Here is a 22,334-nt window from a genome sequence, read left to right as displayed (position 1 = left end):
CACTGGACTGTACACCTAAAAATGCTTAAAATGATAAGTTTTGTTATGTATATTTTACCACAATAAAATTTTAAAAAGAAATAAAGCAAGATCCCTGTTCGTAAGTTTCTACTGCTCAATGGTCCTGATGGCTCATTACAAAGCTCCAGACCCAGGCCCTCACCCAGCCCTGGAATATCTCTGGCCTGACTTCTCAGAAAGGACCCAAAAAATCTTCTCTGTGATTCCATACACCACTTCCCTCATTAAGTTTAGGAAGGAGTCTTGATGGTCCTGGCTGGCCGGGTAGCTCAGTTAGCTAGTGTCATCTGCACACACCAAGACTGCGGGTTCAATTCCTAGTCAAAGCACATACAAGAATCAACCAACAAATCTCTCTCTCTTTTCCCACAGTCCTTCCTCCCTCCTTTTCCGTTCTTCAAAATCAATAAATTAAAAAAAAAAAGGGGGGGGGGGAGAAGTCTTGACTGCCAAGTTCTTTAAATTCTTTTCTATACCTCACCACTCATCCATTCATCTACTCTTTACTAAATGCCAGGCTCTGTCCTCAGCACTCTAAGGTCAGAGGCAAGCATGACTGAGAAAATTTTTATTTTCAGCAGGGAAACAAGCAAAAAAAAAAAAAAAAGGGAAATGATAGTAGTGATAAGTACTAGAGAGACTTGAGTTCCAGAACAGAGGAAGCAGTTGGCAGGGTGTCAAGGGAGGCCTCTCTAAGGGGACATCTGGGCTCTGACCAAAATGACAGGGCATGCTCCTCTGTCCATGTCCTTCCCAGCAACTCACAGCCACTCTCTCACAATATGTGTATCCACTGAAGCCAGCAATGTTTATAAAGCCTGGGAGTCTTTGGTCCATGTGAGTTAAAAAATAATCATAATAGTAACTTATCTCTTATCTACCTCCAACCACAGCCATCCACAGATCTCTGTTGCCAAACAGTAATATTGTTCACCCATGCAATTATCTACCTACCTCTTCCACTTCTGCTTAAAAAGAAACAGAAAAGAAAAACAAAGTTCTCCTCAAGGCTCTCCTGTGTCTCCCTACATTGCCATGCACATAGCCAAAATCCAATGAAAACATAAATCACTCTCACAGACCAGTCCTGTTGCCACCCATGTCCTGAGCCACCCAGGCCCTTCCTACCATTCTCATTTTTGCTTTATTTGAGACTTGAAACCCAGGGCAGGGATCCTTTCTCAGTGCTTAAGACAATAAAATATTAAGTATAATGCAGTGTAAGATGCCCAAGTAACTCCCAGAACAGGCCTAAGTACCTCAATCAATACTGTAAGCCCTGAACATAAATACCCTCTCCATTTTCTCTTTCTTAACCCGGGAAAAGCTGCACTGACAAGAATAATCGCTTACTTAGGGGACCTTATGTGGCCCAGATGACAGAAGAAAGTAAAGCATCTACAGACCTGCCATGGGGAGTAATATAAATCACTGCAGGTAATTTGGAGATATATATATTTCCAAATATACATTCCCTTTGACACAGCAATTCCTTAATATGTGCTTTTCAAGGTTCCTGCCATGTCTCGCTTTCCTGATCCTCGTTGCATCTCTACCTGTTCATTTCCAAGTTACTGTCTGTATTCCCCATAGCCCGGAAACCAGATGGAAGGAGAGTTCCCCTCACATTAACCAAATAATCCCGACACCAAGTACATGTCTGCTATGGGGCAGGCATCAAACATTTCAAATACAGAGACTTTGGGAATTACAAGTGTCCTGGAATAAAGTGTTTGGATATTCATTTAAGGTTTTGAAATACTTTAAACATCAGAAATAATTAAGTAGCTAATAAAGGACTGGATGAGTAAAGTAAGCTACAGCCCTAAGGGTGGATGCTATGTAGCCATTGATAACTACATGGTATCGCTGTAGTCTCAAGGTACTCCAGGAGCCCTGCTGGGCTACTGTCAGCATCCTAGGCTACAAGGATTCGGGAACCGAGCAGAGTCCCCACACTGCTGACTCCCCCAAAGCCAATCTAGTGAGGAGACAAAAATCTAAATATCCCCATCAGAGCAACTCTTTTCCCTGGGAAGAATGAGAAGAGGAAAAATACGGGAGAAATAGAAGAAAGGAACAGAGTCCTACCCCCTCACATCCCCTGTCCAGTCCAGCAGCACACCAGTCTTCTCTTTTGTCCCCAAAACAAGTTAAAAAGTCACACTCACTATGTTAGTGCAAAAAAGATAGGGTTGCTCTGGGGTAACAATGTCCAAGCATGAGCAAGATGAGAAGAAACACACAATGCTCCAAGCAAAACACTGTACAGCAACAGGAGAACAAATGAGAACAGAATCTCTTGAAAAGGCATTCAAAAGATTCTGTCTTAGAAGAAAATGGAACACCCAAGGAAGCTCAGGACATTCTCACCAATGCTTCATGCCCCCAAACAATATAATATAAGAACATGAATAAAACGAGCTGAGAGGTGAGATGGTAAAATAATAGGCATGAGAAGGGAGAAAATGAACTGAGGATCGAAACAACATGACAACAAAATTAGTAAGTTCAAAGCAGCAAAGTGTGGAATAAGCAGCTGAAAACTGAGTTATTAACTTAGAGGAAAGGGTTATGAACAGCATGGAGAGTGTAACTGAAAAAGACAGATAAAAAAAATTGGCGAGAAATGAAAAGCAGACCAAAGCTTTTTCAACATAAAGTGTTCTTGATATAGAGAATCCAATAAATGGAACATGCACTTTAAAAATACAATACATACACAGAATCATATAAGAAAAATTCCTGAAATAATTAAATAAATAAGTCTGTATATTGAACATGCACATGGAGTTCCAGAAAAATTTAATACAATGTGCTCAAGGCAGTAACAAATTGTAACCATGTTACTAAACTTCAACAATAAGCACATAACCCAAAAGGGGGGAACAAAATTGGATCAACCTGAGATTTCTCCCACTGCCATGTTAAATACTGAGAGATCCCGGTGCAACAGCCACCACACTATCATACCGAGCCAAGACTATCATACTAAGCCAAGGTGTCATTCAAGTCCAAAAACAAGGCACAAACACTTGCAAATATGCATTATTATTGGGGAAGACAACAAGAATCTAGCCAATTAAGAGATGAGCCAATATAAAAGATACTTGAATGAAAGCATTAATTTAAATAGAGAACTGAGTCAAAAAATAATGGAAAGCATGATTCAGAACAGAATGGAATTACAACATAAAATTAATAATGGAACTTTTCAAAATAAGAATGTAGAGAAGCGGGGTGGAGGGGAAAGAATGCTGGCCTTCTTGTCTTTCAGAATAGGAGTCCATGAACATTGTCAAAATTGAAACATTGTTTTAAAAAGCCACAATTCTAACCTTCTGATGCTTTCAAAAATCTCTTCCCTTAACTTTAAGATACCCTTTTAGAAAATAAGCTCTCTTGTGTTAAACATTTATTTGAAGTTACCATTTCTTTGGTTTCACTGCAGCTTCTTTTCTTTTATTGAAATCAAGTAAAACCTTAATACTTTTATGAGAAAATAGCATTGTCAGACAAGTTGCATTTTTATAAAAGCACTTCTATCCCTCTCCAAAGCTATCCTCGTATTGTCTTAAATGCATTATAAAACTGTCAAAAATGATGTGAGCCCAATGTGATCAGAGGTCACCTGAAATGGCTAGGATGCGAGGTTAGAGATCATTTCTGCTTTGTACCTTTCAATGTTGCTTCATGTCTTTATATTGAACATGCACCATTTTTTGTCATTTTATGCTATTACAAACTGGTTTGTTTTAATTTAAGACACAAAACAAAAAGGACTGGAAAAGAAACATGCTGAGACCTTAACAGCAGTTAGTATTGGACAGTGGATATGGATGACAATATTCCTCTTTTTACTTTTCTGTGTTTTTCCCTGAAAAAAGGATCCAACATTATAAAAGAATGTAAGGTGATACTGGAAGTCAGTAGTCAGAAAAAGCAAAACCAAAAAAACTCTGTATATGCAGAGATGTAGACAAAAGAATGATTCGCAATGGAGAAAAAGTTATAGATTATTTTCTTTTCCTTTTCTCTTACCTATTTTTTACTTTCTGGAAGGTGAACATTTACTACTTATGTAATTAAAAAGATAACTCCTGGTTTTGGTCCTTAATAAAAGGGGCTTCTCAGATGTGAGGATTTCTGGCTCCTGAGGCACTTGAATGGTGAGGGGGAGCACTGGTGGGTGCCTGCAGTAGGGACTGACCCTACATGGGCAGGATGAGAAGGTGATACAGTAATCGCTCTCTATATCGCAGTTCACTTATCGTGGCCTAAACTGTATCACGGAATTTTTTAAAATGTTATATTTAATTATTTATTGTGGATTTTTCACTATATTGCGGGATTTTGCGGTACCGTATACGTATGTTGTTAAAGTTACATAGGTTTAAGGGTGTAGAATATGTTTAAGAACATAAGCAGTGTTTATAAAAGTGTGGAAAATGTTAATAAGGAAGTGGGAAAGGTTACTAAGGGACTGGGAACAGTTTATAAGTGTGTGGGAAGGGTTAATAAAGCCTTAAAATATATACAAATACTAAAATAAATGTAAGGTTCCTACTTCATGGATTTTCACCTATCGCGGGGGTGTCTAGAAAGTAATACCCACAATAAGTGAGGGAATACTGTACCTAAGTTACTGTGGGGCCCAGCAGCCAATGATTCAGTGCTTGTGTGGAACGAGGGAGTGAGGGCTGCCCCATGTCAGACACAGTCCTCAGATATTTCCCCCTTCACAATAGGTGTACGCATCTAGAAACAGGTTTATGTTAGATACAAGATTAAGAAGCAAATGGCTCAATTCATAGTGAACAATATACAGCAGCCTGGAACAACATACCACTCAAAAGCCTGGCATGCCCCAGGTAAGTTGTCCAAGCTTATTGCCTTTATGTGCTTTTGCTGGTTAAAAAAACAGAAGAGTTCAGAAAAGCAGATGAGGCTCTAGAAGGAGTCACCTTCAGGCTCCACTGGCATGCAGATACTCAGCATGCTCAGACCTTATGGTTTGAAGAATCCAGCTGGAACAAAACTCACCCAAGGCTATGGCCCAGTAAACATCTGATCCACTCAGTAACTCACCACATGCTATAGGAGAATAAACCTGGGACCCAGGAACTTGAAGAAGAATTCGAAATGGAGCCACCCGTGCACTGGAATCCAGCACTGCATCCAGAGCACCTACCAGGCGACCTTCAAAAGAAAGAAAAGAAAGGGTACCTCTGAGCACAGGGACTAACCCGGCCAAGCAACCAACCTGCTCTTTGTCCAGCAGATGACTTTCAAAACCCCTCGATCATCTATAATTCAGGAGAAAACCAGTAAAAAGGCAAAAACTAAACAGCCTAAGGAATAATTGTTATAAAAACCCATGCGCCCTTTCCTCCTCCTTTCCCTAAAATCACTGAATGGGACAGATCAAAGTGATTGTAGGGCATGCGGTGTATGGGCAGTTGTAGCCTGAGTAACAGGACGAAGGCATCTGCCAGGGAGGGATAGTGGTAGCAACAGGAGGATAAACAGGTAAGTGAATATATTAAGAATAATGGCAGTCAGGTTTCTCAGTGTTGGAAAAAGAAGGGAACTGAAAATATGGAAAGAAACTAGAATGAACATTGTGTTATTAGATAGCAGTTGGACATACTGGCTTGCACTTGGAGCTTAGCTCATTTTTATACAGTCGATTTGCATAAAAAGAAAAATAGATAACATGTTAATGAATACATCTGTATATAAATATGTAAGCACATGAATGCATATATACAGACAGACAGACATATAGTCCTAGCTCTGTCCATTGATAGGTTCTCAGAGCAAGCACCCTGTAGCAATGAGCACACCTGGCTCCTAGATTTTGGCTTTTAAGTACCATTCCTCATGCCCTGACTGGTGTGGCTCAGTGTGTTGGGCATCATACTGGAAACCGAAAGGTCACCGGTTCAATTCCAGTCAGGGCACATGCCTACACTGTGGGCCAGGTCCTCAGTTGTGAGTGTGTGAGAGGCAACAGATCGGTGTTTCTCTCCCTCTCTTTTTCCCTCCCTCCTCTATCTCTAAAAATAAATAAATACCATTCTCTATTGGACGAACCAGGGCTCCAGGGCTGGAGCAGGAAAAGAACAAGATGAACTTGGATTATTTTATTGTACCAGAAAGTATAAAGAATAATGGGGACACAAAAGCCAGCTTGAAAGGGTTTCCACTGGCTAAATCTGAGACGATCTGAGCACCAAGTATTTTCTCAGATCACAGTGTAATTAAACTAGAAATCAATAATAGAAAGCTCGATGAAAAATCCTCATATATAGAGAGATTAATCACACTTCTAAATAACACATGGGTCAAAGAAGTCTTAGGAAGAACGTTTAAATATTTAAACTTAATAAAAATAAATATGCAACTTAGAAAAACCTGTGTGACTCAACAAAAGCAATGCTTAGAGAAACTTTATAGCAACAGATGCATAAAGAAGGAACTAAAAATCAGTCATCTAAACTTCTCCTATAGGAAATTATACCAAAAATAAATAAATAAATAAATAAATAAAGAGCAATTTAATCCTAAAGAAATCAGAAGAAAAATAAAAATTGAGAAAATCAATAAAACTGAAAACATAAATATAAAGAAAAATTAGTAATCCAAAAGCTGTTTCTTTGAAAAGATCAATGAAATTGATAAACCTATATTTAGGCTAATGTAAGAAATAGAGAGGAGATCTAATTACTAATATCAGAAATTAAGGAAGAGGGATCATCATTGTTAATAATAAGAGAATAATAAAAAAATACTATGAATGGCCCAGGCTGGGTAGCTCTGGTGGTTAGAGCATTGTCCCCATAAAGGCAAAGTTGTAGATTCAATCCCCAGTCAAGGCACATACAAGAACCAATAAATGCATAAACAAGTGGGACAACAAATTAGTGTTTCTTTCCCCAAAAATTCAATAAATTAGAAAAAAAGAACTATTATGAACAATTCAATCGCAATAAATTTGATAACTTATATGAAATGGAGCAAATCCTTGAAAGACACAAATTACTGAAACTCACAAAATAAATAAATCTTTTGAATAAGCCAATATCTATTTTTAAAATTGAATCAATTAATAACCTGCCAAAAGAAAAAGAAAAAAGAAAGAAAACACCAGGTCTAGATGGTCTCACTGGTGAGTTCCACTAATGTTAAGGAACACATGAAAATAATCTCCATAATCTCTTCCAAAAAATCAAAAGCAAGGTGGATCATTTCCTACTCCATTCCATAAGACCAGCATTATCCTAATACCAAAACCAGATAAAGATATTACAATAAAAGAAAACTACAAATCCTCAACAGCCTGGGCTCGGTGGCTCAGCTGGAGCATCATCCTGTACACCAAAAGGTTGCAGGTTCAATTATTTGTCAAGGGCATATACAAAAGTTGCAGGTTCGATCCCCAGTCAGGACATGTATGGGAGGCAACCAATGTTTCTCTCTCACATCAATGTTTCTCTCTTTCTCTCTCTCTCTCTCTCCACCTTCTCCCTCCCTCCCTCTCTTCCTCTCCCTCTCTAGGGTAGGTGAACATGTCCTCACATAAAAATTTTTTTAAAAAATCCTCAACAAAATATTAGCAAACTGAATCCAACGATGTACAAAAAGAATTATAGACCATGAACAAATGGGACTTACTCCAGGTATGAAAGGCTAGTTCAATATTTGAAAATCAATCAACATATGTTACATATACCACATCAATAGGCTCAAGAAGAAAAATCACATAATCACATCAATTCGTGCAGAAAAAGCATGTGATAAAATCCAACACCCAAACATAATTTTAAAAAATTCTCCACAAACTAGGAATCAAGAACTCCTTAGCTTTAAAAAGAATGTCTACAAAAATCCTACAGATAAGATCATATTTAATGAGAAACTGGACACTTTTGTGCTAAGATGAGGAACGGGGCTAAATATTCAACATCATATGGAAGTCCTAGCTAGTGCAGTAAGACAAGAGGAGGAACCCTGACCTGTGTAGCTCAGTTGGTTGAGCATAGTCCCACAAAGTGAAAGGTCACCAGCTCAATTCCCGGTCAGGGCACACGCCTAGATTCAGGTTCAGGCCCTGGTCAGGGCCCATTTGAAAGGCAACCAATTGATATTTCTCTCTCCCTCTCTTTCGCCTTCCCTTCCGCTCTCTCTAAAAATTAAGTTTAAAAATTAAAAACAAAAAAGAGGAGAAAACAAAAGGTATACAGATAGGAAAAGGAGAAATAAAACTGTTCTGTCCGCAGATGACATGCTTGTCTTTGTAGAAAAATCCCAAAGAATCAACAACAAACAACAACAACAACAACAAAAATTTGGAACTAATAAGCAATTATAACAAGACTGCAATACAAAAGATTAATATGACAATTGCTTTCCTATATACCAGCAATGAGCAATTGGGACTTGAAAAAAAAAAATTAAATACCACTGACAATAGTAAATGGTATTTTTAGTAGGGGATATCTAAAAAAAGATGTGTAGTATCTATATGCAGAAAACTTTTATCTATTTCTCAATAAAAGAAATCAAAGAAGATCTAACAAAGAGATATTCCATATTTATTAATTGGAAGATTCAGTAATGTTAAGATGTTAATTCATTCCATCTTGATTAATCTGAAGATTCAATACAATCCCAATAAAAACTCCAGTAAGCTATTTTATAGATATTGACAAATTAATTATAAGCTTTATATAAAAAGGTAGTTACCTAGACAACCCAACACAATACTGAAAAACAAAGTTAGAGAACATACAATTTCAAGACTTACTAGGAAGCCAAAGTAATCAAGACAGTATAGTATTAGGAGGGGAGCAAAGGAAGAGACAATGAGGACATCTGTGACAGTGTCAATGATAAAAATAAAGATAAAAAAAAGAAGAATGTAGTATTGACAGGTCAAAGGAACAAAATAGAGAGCCAGAAACAGACCTATACAAATACAGTCAAACCTCTGTTCTTGACCATCTTGGTTCTAGAACAATTCAGTTCTTGACTAAGTCGTTCATGGAAAAAATGTCTCAGTTATCTAACAAAACTACTGGTCTTGATTCTCTACCCGACAACCCTTTCACACTGATACCTGTATGATCTGTCATGCGTCTCTCAGGAGACAAAGGAGATTTAGTTTTCGAACAAACTGCTTCTCAAAAAGGTTTCCAGAACAAATTAAGTTTGAGAACCAAGGTTCTACTGTACAATCAATTGATCTTTGACAAATGATCAAAGATAATTCAATGGAGAAGGACAAGTCTTTTCAACAAATAGTTCTAGAACAACTGGATATCCATATGCAAAAAAAAAAAAAAAAGAAAGAAAACTAAAACATGGAGCATAATGGTTCACACACCTAATTGTATAATACGAAACCATAAGATTTATGGAAGAAAATATAGAAAATAATCTAGATGACCTTGGGTTTGGTGATGACTTTTTAAAAACAATACCAAAAACATGACCCATGAAAAATATCGATGTTAGATTTTATCAAAATTAAAACCTTTTGCTCTGCAAAAGACACTTAAGAGAATCAAAACAAAGTCACTGACTGGGAAAACTATTTGCAAACACATATCTGACCCTGGCCGGTGTGGCTCAGTTAGTTGGAGCATTTCTCTCTCACACTGATGTTTCTTTCTCTCTCTTTTCCCTCTCTCTAAAAACAATGGGGAAAAAAATATCCTTGGGTGAGAATTAAAAAATAAAACATACATCTGATTTTTAAAAGGACCTGGTATCTAAAATACACCAAGAATTCTTAAAACTCAATAATAAGAAAACAATCCAATTAAAAACAGGCAAAAAATATGAACATACCTCAACAGAAGTTACACAGGTAACAAATAAGCGTATGAAAAGCTGTTGGACATCATTTTTCACTAGGGAATTGCAAACTGAAACAACAAGATACTATTAGATACCCATTAGAATAGAAAAAAAAAATTTACCTGACAATACCAGTTGCTAGTGAGGATGTGAGCAACAGGAACTCTTTCATTGCTGATGGGAATGCAAAATGTATGGCCACACTGGTAGACAGTTTTGTTAGTTTCTTGCTAGGCTAAACATAGTCTTTTCATTCCATCTGGGTATTCACACAACAGATATGAAAACTTCTATTCACATAAAAACCTGCACACAAATGTTTACAAGAGCTTTATTTGCAATTGCCCCAAACAGGAAACAAGTAAGATGTCCTTCAATCAGTGAATGGAGTAGAATTCAATGATAAAAAGAGGTAATCTCTCAAGCCATGGAAAGCCACTGAGGAACCTTAAATGAAATTGCTAAGTAAAAGATGCCCTCCTAAAAAAGGCTCCATACTGTCTGATGACAATTAATCTGCAAAAGGAAAAGGTAAAATTACAGCAAGGGTAGAAAGATTGGTGGCTGTCGGGAGAAAAGGGTAATTAAGTCTAACATGGGGAAATTTGGGGTGGTGAAATATTCTGTATTATACTGTAATTGTGGATATACAATATAACACTATGCATCTGTCAAAATACACAGAAGTTTTCAGCACAAGGAATGAACCTTAATGTTTGCAAGTTTTTTAAAAAACATTTAGCAAGTCAGAGGATACCCAAGTGAATGCAGAATATGACCCCAAAAAATCTAAGTGTATTACAAATGTATGAAACAGAGAAGTGAAGATGTTAGAGGGAAAAAGTGTTGACAAGTAACTTTGGAAATGAGTGGAGTCTATAGGAAGAAAAGTCAAAGAAATATACAAGACTACTATACCCACCAGGCATGGCTTAACAACTTCGATACTGCTACACATGTATATAGAAATGAACAATTAAGAGAAAGTATGGCAGAGGGTGAGAGCCAGGTTTATAACTGGAGTGAAAGTTTAAGAATAAACAAGGCAAAGAATCAAAAATGATTTATACATCAATGAATTAAGAGTCAAAGATACAGGTATGAACTCATGTTTAGTTTACTATAGACATAAATGGATACATGTGGAAATACATATAGATATTTGTATACACAAGGATTAGCATACATGCATGTATTTCCTTGCTCTCAGCTGAGAGAGCCTAGAAGCAATAGCACCAGATCTCAGTTTCTACCTTCTCCAATAAAAGGAACCAGGGCTTTTTGTAAAAATGGCTGATTCTACAATTGGAGCAGGAAATATACAGGATAAGCCTGGAGCATCTTATAGCAGAAGAAAGTAAGAAGAGCTCAAACAAATCAGCAAACACCACAGTATGGAAACTGGGGAGCTGGGGGAGTTAGTTAACTTTACAGTGGAGAAACCTGACAAACGAGGTGATCAAGATCAATATCAACAGTCAAAAATCATGTTAGTAGAGCACACTCTTAATATGATGCAGTAAGAATAGCATTTCAGCTCTGTTCTTCTTCCCAGAAAAAATAACCCCAATCTAATCAGGAGAGAAACTCAGACCAATTCCAATTAGAGAATGGTCAACAAAAGACCTGACCAACACTGCTCAAAACAGTCAAGGTCATTAAAAACAGGCAAAGTCTGAAAAACTGTCACAGCCAAGATGACAACAAAATGTATGTGGTACCCCAAATGGGATCCTGTAGCAGAAAAAGACCTAGAAATTTGAACAAAACATGGACTTCAGTTATTAATCATTGTATTTCTACTGCTGCTGTATTAAAGTTATTTTAAGGATAGCAGCTTAAAACAAATGTATTATCTTACAGTTCTGTGGCAGTCTGATACACATCTCACTGAGTTAAAATTAAGATGGCAACAAGTAGGTACATTCCTTTCCAGAAGCTCCAGGCAGGAATCCCTTTGCTTGTCTTCTCCAGCTGTGAGAGGTTACCCATTTTACTGGGCTCATGACCACTTTCTCCACCAAAGCTAGCAGCACCAGGACGAATTCATCCACATGGCCATTTCTCTGGTTCTCCACAGACTCCCTCTTCCAATTTAAAAATGCTTGTGATTACACTGGACCCACCTGAGTAATTCAAAATAATCTCCCTATTGAAGGTCAGCTGATTACAACTTTATTTCCACATGCACCCTAAATTCTCTTTGCCCTATAACCTATATTCACAGTTTCGAGTTCTTTTCTATCTACCATAATAATGTATTGATATCATTCCATTAATTTTAAGAAATATATCATACTAATATGTTAACAATAGGAGAAACAGACTGTAGGAGATGTATAAGAATGCTCTGTACTACTGTCACAATTTTCCTGTAAATCTAAAATTGTTCTAAAAAGTAGTTTTGGGGTGTGTGTGTGTGTCTGTGTGTGTGTGAAAAGGAGTCAGGCCAGTCAGTGTTCATCTGCAGACAAGGGCAGGCGGTGGGGGGTGACCCCCATGTCTGTGCAAATGCAAACTGCCCCCACAGGAACCCAAAGAGTGGTAGGGACACTTAACTAGGGGGTAATCCAGAGCACTCAGGGCGGAGCAAACCAGAACACAAAGACTTCTGAAAGAGAAGATGAGAGGGGCCAAACTGCAGAGAAGATACCAAACCAGTAGGCAGAGCAGACAAAGTTCTCAGCAGGAAAACCCAAATGAGAAATGAAAATTCAGGAAGAAAAAATTGTCCTTAAATTTCTGTCGAATGGGTGAATGAATGAAAAAGGTTAGCACGGCAAAGCAATCCTTCAAAGTTATTAGGAAATGGGCTAAGTTGTCTGCAAATTTCAAATGGACCAAAGACAAAGATACACGTATACACATAAATAGAGCAAATATGTGGCAAAATGTTAATGCATAGCTCCTATCAACAGGGTCCACAGCCCAACTTAGTCTGTCCTTTCTTTCATAAGGAAGGTGAAAATAACTCTTTTAGACAATACTTACTAGCCAGGCTCAGGCTCATGGAAAAAATAAATACTGAAGTTGTACACATTGAGCCTATTTTCTTATTAATCACACAACCACCTCTGGAGGGAGGGATGAAGCAGCGAAGATTCTGAGAAGGCAAGCTGACACTGGACCTCCCAGCTCCAGCTCCACGCCCATATCCTCATCTGCTCAGGGACTAAAGACAGGACAAGAATTCTTTTCAGAACCACCAACCACCAGCACCCACCAACCTACACCTCTATCTGTATCCAGACCAGCTCTTCCCTCATAAGGCCAAACTGGAGCCGCCTTCACTAGGATGCAGGGCAGCCCGCATGTAGCACTCTCGTTTCCCCACAGCAGCTCCTTATGGCTTGTCTATCTCTGCCAGAACCCCTCCTGAGGTTTCAGGGAGTGCAATACTCTGATTTTCAGACTATTCGAATAACAATTCTGAGACAGATGTCCAGTGACAAGTTTGATAATTACAACCCAAATAGGGGCCTACAAATCATTTTCTTCTAAGTGATAATGCTGCAGTTTTTTCCTTTTGCCTGAATTTCCTGCTCATAGTGACAAGTTTAAGATGAAATGACAGCTATTGACATAGGACTAACAAGGACACTCGGAGAAGCCTTCCCACTGCCCCTGGGTTTTTATAACCTCTGTGCTAGGCCTAGTACTCACCACAGCCAGCAATGAGAAAAGTGTTCTGCTCTTACCAGTAAGAGCACCATACCATAATAAAATCCACTTTGTTTAAAATTTTTATTTATTGATGCTTTAGAGACAGAGAGCAAGGGAGACAAAGAAAAACATGGATTTGTTGTTCCACTTATTTATGCATTCATTGGTTGCTTCTTGTTTGTGCCCCAACAGCGGATCAAACATGCAACCTTGGCATATTGGGATGACACTCTAAGCAACTGAGCTACCTGGCCAGGGCCTGCTGCTATTCTTTAAAATGGATTTTACCAGACCAGGTAACTCAGTTGGTGTTTTTTAAAATGGATTTTACCTGGTCAGGTAGCTCAGTTGGTTACAGCATCATCCCAATATGCCAAAGTTGTGGGTTCAAACCCCTGCCAGGGAACATACAAGAAGCAACTAATGAATGCACAAATAAGTGGGACAACAAATCCATGTTTCTCTTTCTCTATCCCTTCCTTTCTCTCTCTAAAAAACAATTTAAAAAAAATTTTTTAAAGCAATACCCATCCCCCATGAAAATATTTTAATGAAAGTCAGAAAACCTAGTCTTTCTTCCACGGTGTTAAAAAAAAAAAAAAACAGTCTTCCTAATGATTTTGTACTTACAAACAATATACCTAAGTATTACATGGTGTGGCAAAAATAGGTTTAAGATGTTCAATGGAGAGGACTTCTGGCCAAGATGGAAGCCTAGACAGACACATTGTATCTACCTCCACAACTAAGAAGAAATACAACTACCTCAAAACTGGAGACAACCAGAAGTTCCAGAAAACTGAGCTGCATGGAAGTCCAACAAACAAAGATATAGAGAAGAAACACTCACCCACACAGGTACGACAGCTCTACCTAAGACATAGAGGCAAACAAACACAGGAGCCTGTCAAGATGAGGAGACAGAGAGGTATGGCCCAAAAGAGAGAATGGATCAAAGTTCCAGTGGGAGAACTAAGCGATGAGGAGATAGCCAACTGAACAAACGAGGAGACAGCCAATGTAACAGATGAGGAGATAGCCAACAGACACAGAGTTCAAAACACTGGTGATAAAGACGCTCACAGGCTTGACTGATATGCTTAAGTATGGCAAACACATAAGGGAAGAAGTGAATGCTATGCTAAATGAAACAAAGGAAAACCCACACAAAACCAATGGTGAAGGGAAGGAAACCAAGGTTCAAATCAATGATTTGGAACATAAGGAAGAAATAAACAGCCAACCAGTACAGAATGAGAAAACAAGAACTGAAAAATTTAGGAGAGCCTTAGTTATCTCTGCGATAACTTTAAATGTGCCAACATCCGAATCATAGGGGTGCCAGAAAGAGAAGAGGAAGAGCAAGAAATTGAAAGCTTATGTGAAAAAATAATAAAGAAAAACTTCCCAAATTTGGTGAAGGAAATAGACATACAAGTCCAGGAATCACAGAGAATCCCAAACAAGCTAGACCCAAGGAGGACCACACCAAGACACATCACAATTAAAATGCCAAGACACATCATAATTAAAATGCCAAAGGTGAAAGATAAAGAGACAATCTTAAAAGCAGCAAGAGAAAAGCAGAGAGTTACCTACAAAGGGGTGCCTATAAGACTATCAGCAGATTTCTCATAAGAAACTTTGCATGCAAGAAGGGACTGTCAAGAAGTATTCAATGGGATGAAAAGCAAGGACCTACAACCAAGATTACTTTATCCAGCAAAGCTATCATTTAGAATGGAAGGGCAGATGAAGTGCTTCCCAGACAAAGTAAAGCTGAAAGAGTTCATCATCACCAAGCCATTATTATATGAAATGTTAAAGGGACTTACTCAACAAAAAGATGAAAACTATGAACATTAAAATGACAACAAACTCACAACTATCAACAACTGAATCTAAAAAATAAAAACAAAATCCAACTAAGCAAACCAGAATAGGAACAGAATCATAGGTATGGGGATCATTTGGAGGGTTATCAGCTGGGAAGGGGAAGGGAGAGAAATAGGGAAATAGTGCAGGGACTAAGAAGCATAATCGGTTGGTACAAAATAGACAGGGGGGAGTTAAGAATAATATAGGAAAGGGCGAAGCCAAAGTACTTATATGCATGACCCATGGACATGAACCAAGGGGGGTGGGATTGCTGGAGGGAAGGGTATACTGGGCAGAGGGGAGAAAAAAAAAAAAATTGGGACTACTGTAACAACATAATCGATAAAAAATACTGGAAAAAAAAAGATGTCCAATGGAAAATAATACAATAGTTAATAAATAATAATACAGGAATAAACTGTTTTATGTACTCACAACTGTAAACCAACTTTTGTCCCATGCTGTATATACCGTGATAAAAATTCTATTACTAGAGTAAAGAGCTTCTCATCAGCATACACAGTATTCACAACTCGGTGTCATAACCCACCCTTGGGAAACCAAATTGGTTTAGAGCTCAGTTTTTTGTTTTTTGTTTTTGTTTGTTTTTAAGAGCTCTGTCTTCATGCCAGGGCTGTTTGGTTTGGCTGTTGTCACTGTTTTGGAGGCTTGTGGGGGAAAGCAAATAAAGAATCAGAACAAAAGAAAAAAATTTTCTTCCCAAAAATTAGCAACCAAAGAGATCACATGAAGTCCTTTCTGTTATCAAAAAGGGAAGGTAAATGTTGAAAATTCAAAGTAAAATTTGTAATCCAAGTTACTAATCTTTGATTTTTTTTTTTTTGACAAAGTATTTAATATAATTCAATATACCTTTTGGTGTGACTCCCTTATGATTCCCACAGATCTTCACTAAACCAAGAAATGATGGTGCTGTTTTCAGAGAGCGTCAGCAGATCATTGGGCAAAGTGGCAAGAAACCAAATAATGAGGAGCTGAGCTCTGAAGCTAAGTGGGTAACACGCACAGCCATGTGCCTATCACAGCAACAGAGTGAACCTGCCAAATCCACAACACAAGATCATGAACAAGTGAAGGTGCAGAGAGAACTTTAAGGGCATCATCACATGGGAGCGATTCTGGCCCTGGTTCTTGAGAATAGGACAGGCAGCCACTGGGTCCTCACCTGCACATCATGTCCCCAGATATACAGGAACAAGGACAGGCACATAATGATCCTCTGCCTTCTCAGGAAACCAGGAGAGAAAAGCGGTACAGCTGCCAGCTTTGATCAGCCAGGAGGAGTTACCATGCCTAACTGACTGTTCTGTCACACTGGAGTTAAAGAAATTTTTTTGTCTTTACTCAGAAACTAAAACTTATTTATTAAGTACAGAAAAGATTTCTGGGGATGGATAATGGCAATGGTTGCACAAAACATGAATGTATTAAATAGCACTCAACTAACTCTACACTTAAGAGCAGTTAAGATAGTCACATCCATGTTATGTGTATTTTATTACAATTTTTTATAAACTGCGAAAATTCTAAAAGTCAGAAATTTCTGCAGTTGGGTTCCTAAAGTAACCCCATCCCCCAGGAGAAAATCATAAATGCACCTGAACATAAACGTGCTCTGGGTTCACACTGACACGTTCTTTTAGTCATTCCATAAATAACCTTTGGATGGGGACTAAGCCATCTGCTTTGGCTCAAACCAAATATACAGATCCTGTCATATTTAACGCCAAACAGGGTGACGTGATACTCAAATACATGACAGCAAGAATTGTGCATTGAAATACCATGATGACAGCCAGTACCAACACTGTGACTGCCCACCTTACAGACATGTTGCTATGGATATCACTGAAGCGGACCAAAGTTTTGCCACCCTAAAGATGCCTCTTTGGATACTAATAAGATGGTTATTAAGAAACAAAAGTCTCAGAAAGAATATCTGACCATCCCCCTGTCTAAGAAATTCAGATGGAGAAACTTGCTCCAGGAAGGAAGTCTTAACACATTCACCTTAGCCTAATTTAAATTAAGTATGATAGACAGGAAGACACCAAGCAGGAGCCTGGTAGCTATAATAGATTACCCTGTGTTCCAATGAAGCAAAAATTTGCCTTTCCTGTATGTTCTGCTCGCCCCATTTCCTACTTTTCCCATTTCCACTTCTGAAATCTAAGTCATCTCTTCTCCTTTGTCCAAAATGACATTCATATCCAATTCTGCCTCACTGCCTTTGGGATTTTCATGTTTACATGCATTCCCTGTGAGCACATAATAAAATTTAATTTTCTCAGGTTAACTGGTCTCCATTAATTTGATTATTAGACCAACTAGAACTTAGAAGGTGGGAGAAAAAGTATTATTTTTTTTAGCCCCCACATAATGAATGCTATTCTCAAAATTCCCTGGCATTGCCATCCATTTGGCTGTCTACTTTCCTGTTCTTCTGATGTGATGACCATGCAGAGCAGTCAGATTTAAATTTCTGTAGGGAGGATTCAAGGTTATCAAATGAGAGACAAGGGACACAGTGCGAGAAGAAAACCAAGACTCAACAAAAGAGCTTGGCCAGAGGTATCTGGGATAATCAGGGATGGACACTGCTCCAACCTCCACTGCCAATCCTAGCACAACGTAGGTCACCCACCCCACTTCCTGGACACTGACATGCCATCCTATGAAATGGGACTTGACTGTTCTCAGACTGCCTGCTCTGCATCTTAATGGTATCTCACCTCTACCCAGTGCTAATCTGCTCTTCCTCTTCTGCTCAGCTCTGTCCAGATAACCCACTGATGCCTTTTTTTTTTTAACATACAAAGAACTGTACATAATTAATGTATACAACTTGATTAGTTTGAAGGTAATATACACCCAAGAAATCACCACAATGTATGCCATGAACATGTCCATTGCCATTATTATTAACATATATATATATATATATATATTTATAAAATGTTGTGATAAGAACATTTAACATGAGATCTACCCTTTTAGCAAATGTTTCAGTATACAATACAATGATGTTAACTACAGGCACTAGGCTGTATGGTAGATCTCCAGGAAGGATTTATCTTCTATAATGGAAACTTTGTGCCCTTTGACTAATAACACCTCCCTATCTTCCTCTCCCCCTAGCCCCCAGGAACCACCATTACACTCTCTGCTTCTATGAGCTTGACTAATTTAGGCTGATTATATAAGTGATATTGCATAGTGCTTGTCCTTCTGTAACTGGCTTATTTCACTTAACATAGGTTCGAGGTCAAGGTTCATCCATGTTGTCACAAATGACAGGATTTCCTTCTTTTTTAAAGTACTGTCACCTATTTTAATCCCAAACCCTACTCCCTTAGATTCCAGCAATACCTAACCCACAAAAACCAGAACCATCCCTAATTCATGAAGCATAAAAACAAAAGTCATAAAATTACATTTTAGTGCCCCTGTTGCAATCAGTTACAACAGCAGAGGCTGAATCCCCTTGCCAGTCTCTGCTGCTTCAGAAGAACTAAGACCCTTTGGCAAAACATTTCTGATTTCTCAATTCTGTTAGGAAACTATCTGCCTTGGGTCAAGTATTTTCACAGCCCAGTGCACTCCGATACCTGTGACAGTAACTGTAGACTTCCCATTCAAGACAGAACAACTCATTACTTTTGACAGCCCATTTTTAACAAGCCCAACAGGTATTACTGTACTCCAGAATCACATTAAGAGAATCAGTTATAAAGAATACATTTTCAAAAAAAAAAAAATTTCCCTAAGAAAATAAGGTGTAGTCTCAAATTGTCCTTCTAAAGCAATCCAATTTTTTCTTGGTTATAAAATGAACACATTTTTGTTGTAGAAACTTGGGGAAGTACATAAAAACACAAAGAAGAAAATTAAACTTACCACTTAATAATAACTTATGGTCTCTTTTCTAACTAGCTACGGATTTAGACTTCTGAGTTCCTACATTGAAGATATTGAAGATTGGAAGTAAACATGAGACTGAACATGAAATTCAAAGGTTTCTCCTTTCCTGCTCTGTGATAGTTGCAGAAAAACTGTTAAACTTGTTCAACAACTCACACATGTTGGACACACCAGTTTACTGGACAAATGTAATCATTAACACAGCCTGATAGCACTTTATGCTGTTACAGCTACAATTCTGTCTCCACCTTGCAAGCCATACTTTTAATGCACCTGTGCATAACTGGGAGCCATTCAAGGGTCACGGAAAAATAAATGAATAACATAAAGCAATAGTGCCTCCTTTGCAGAATGAAAATCAATGAGAGTCTAAAGGATCAGTGAAGCAAGAGTCTTCCATAGGCTCAAGTTCGAAGTGAAAAACAGTACTCTGGTGGATTCCAACTCCTTACCTGGAAAGAGTCCCCTGGGATTCTTTAAAATTGCAAATAGCAAGTCTTAAGAAGGGATGAAACTGCCTGTTTCACAGGCTTACCAAGCTACATGCATTCACTACAGTGGCTCATGTGCAATTTTTAAAGCACACTTTTACTGAACCTACTACGTGCCAGGCACACTTTAGTGAGATGAACCCTTCTCCAGAGGAAAGTATTATCATCATTTTTAAACTGCAGCCAGTGAAGCCAAGCATGGTCTACTCATCTTGAGAGCGTGCAGGTACTCCAAAAGAGGTCAAGTGTATTAGCACATCAGGGTCTGGCACAACTGTTTGCAATACCCTTCTCTACCCTTCACTACCCACCTTCACAATAAATCCCTTACTTCTGAATTTCATTTTAACACTTCTGCCCTTGATACCAACAGACATTTCAGGCTCAAATTATATCTAATTTGTTACAACTAAATGTTTACAGTCTACAGGAGCTTTCTTGCTGTAAGTGCACCATAAGGGAATAAAGTGGTTAAGGACAGGAAAGCTTTATCAGTTTCCTACACCTGGTATGCCCTTAAATACTTGTTTAACGAATCCTCTGATTTTATTCAGAATCCTCTGAATAAAAAAAAAATCAAAGAACTTAGTTAAGCTCACTGGAAAGAAACTTTCTCCATATGCTATAAGTAACTGGAGTTCTATTCATGGTGGATTCTGGTCTTGAAATCCGATTACTCAAAGTCTGCCACCTGTCACTCCCTTTCAGGGAGCTGCAGCACACCAACAGGAGCGTGGCTCTGTTACAGAACTCCACTCATCTTATCTTACACTAGCCAGAGGCAAGTGTCTCAGTAACTAAGTTTAGCTCAGGAATTAAGTTGATTTTCTCATTTGTTTTTCTTTTAATTTGTTTGTTTTGTTTTGTTGTTTTAAGCACATAGCCCAGAAGTCTCAGCCTGTACTAAATATATATTTGTAGATGCTGAGTCTTTTCTTCTGGGGTGGTCATACCAATAGAAATTTAACCAGAAAAAGTAGGGGAGAGCAGGGAAAGCCGGAGGGTGAGGAGAACCCTAGAAGAGGTGCCCATCCTGTGGAAATAGGAAGTAAATTTCCTCCTCTTGCGCATGGTCTGCCTTCCCCGTTAGGGGACATTATTATAGACCTCGTCCATAACAAGCTGCCAGGCCACATGTTTCACAGAACCTGTTGTCATCTTCTAGTCCCAAGAAAGTCTTGGACCAGGGTTTGGCTATGTGTGAGTCACAAGAGGGGCCACGGCAGAAACCAGGGAAGAAAGGGAGAGAGGATAAAATGACAGCTTGCCCATCTCTAAGGCCATTAGTGGTCATCCAACCTATGGTTAGAAAATCTTTCTGGAATCCAAGGTACATATCTACTGACATCCATGGGCAGAGAACCTGTAGGAAAAAGCAACCTAGGAGCTGGTAATTAGAAATAAAATCACATCAAATTAAAATTTAATAAGACAGAATGGAGAAATCTACCAGCAGCAATTTCGTTCTCAGACTCATAGACGTCTCTTTATTACAGGGAGTTTTTCTCTCAGAATTCGGATCTTGCAATCTGATTGTTCAAAGACTTCCATTTAGGAAAAGTTGTTGTAGCCTTCAAGACTCTGGATGCCCAAGACACAAGCCTAGGCACAGGACTTGTCAGCAAAACACTGATGTTTATTCTGCAAATGTGTGCCCAGTGATAATAAAGGAACTGGACCATTTCCTGACCTGGCTCTTCCACTCAGGCACTTTGGTGATGCATGAGTCTGTCAGAAGTAGAAACCAGGTAAGTCCTCATCACCTAAAGCTGACGACAAAAGGATCCCAAGAAACAAGCAACTTTCAGCAGGATATTGGTTAACCAAGCTCTAAAAAGCTTCTGTTTATACCATTTAAGAGAATTTTAAGTTGTGAGAGCAATAAGAATGTAAATAAAAATAAATATAAAATGCCCATTCAATCCCACCACCTCACCAAGTCAAACTAACTTCGTGTTTCCATGTTTCCTTCTGATAAAAGGGTGATATTTATTTCATCAAGAAAGGTGAAGAGGACAGGAATGTAGTTATCTTAGTACTTGACTGATTTCCTAGAGCTGGATAATGGCACAAGTGCCCTGAGAAGGCCCAAAAGCCTTACGGACTCCATTCCACAGGAAGCTTCAAAGAACCCTTGGTAGGTCTATACTAGGAAAGTCATATGTTGTTCTAGAGTCACAAAGTCCTGGGTTCAAATCCTAATTCTGTCCTTAATTAGCTACGTACGTAGCTTAGATAAGCACCTCACCTCCATCAGTCTCAGCTGCTTCATCTGCCCAACGAGGTCAGCATGGATATTAAACAGAAACGGGCAGATCACCTGGCCCACACACCTGTTACAAGGTGAATTACACCCAACCCCCCAAAAATGACGTTGTAGTCCTGAGCCCAGGTACCTCAGAATGTGACCTTATTTGGAAATAGGGTCCTTAAAGCTGTAATTAGTTAAGATAAGGTTAAATTGTAGTGGGATAG

The 22,334-nt window shown here is 38.5% G+C and overlaps 1 protein-coding gene across 4 annotated transcripts in view; it reads right to left on the bottom strand.

Annotated features, from left to right (window-relative positions):
* Positions 1-22,334, bottom strand: part of TBC1D8 (TBC1 domain family member 8) — a 150,633-nt gene that overhangs the window by 81,163 nt on the left and 47,136 nt on the right. For 2 of the 4 annotated variants that reach the window (XM_090281932.1, XM_090281935.1), the window contains exon 2: positions 5,065-5,220. The exons of 1 other annotated variant lie outside the window; for it this stretch is intronic. In XM_090281932.1, the coding sequence (XP_090138058.1) occupies positions 5,065-5,220 (156 nt within the window). The remainder of the gene's footprint in view (positions 1-5,064; positions 5,221-22,334) is intronic. One more of the 4 variants, XM_090281933.1, reaches the window with a different exon arrangement.

This window comes from Furipterus horrens, unplaced genomic scaffold (genome assembly GCF_987537825.1).
Source record: "Furipterus horrens unplaced genomic scaffold, mFurHor1.1.pri manual_scaffold_6, whole genome shotgun sequence".
NCBI classification, from domain to species: Eukaryota; Metazoa; Chordata; class Mammalia; order Chiroptera; family Furipteridae; genus Furipterus; species Furipterus horrens.
This window is presented reverse-complemented; position numbering and strand designations above follow the sequence as displayed.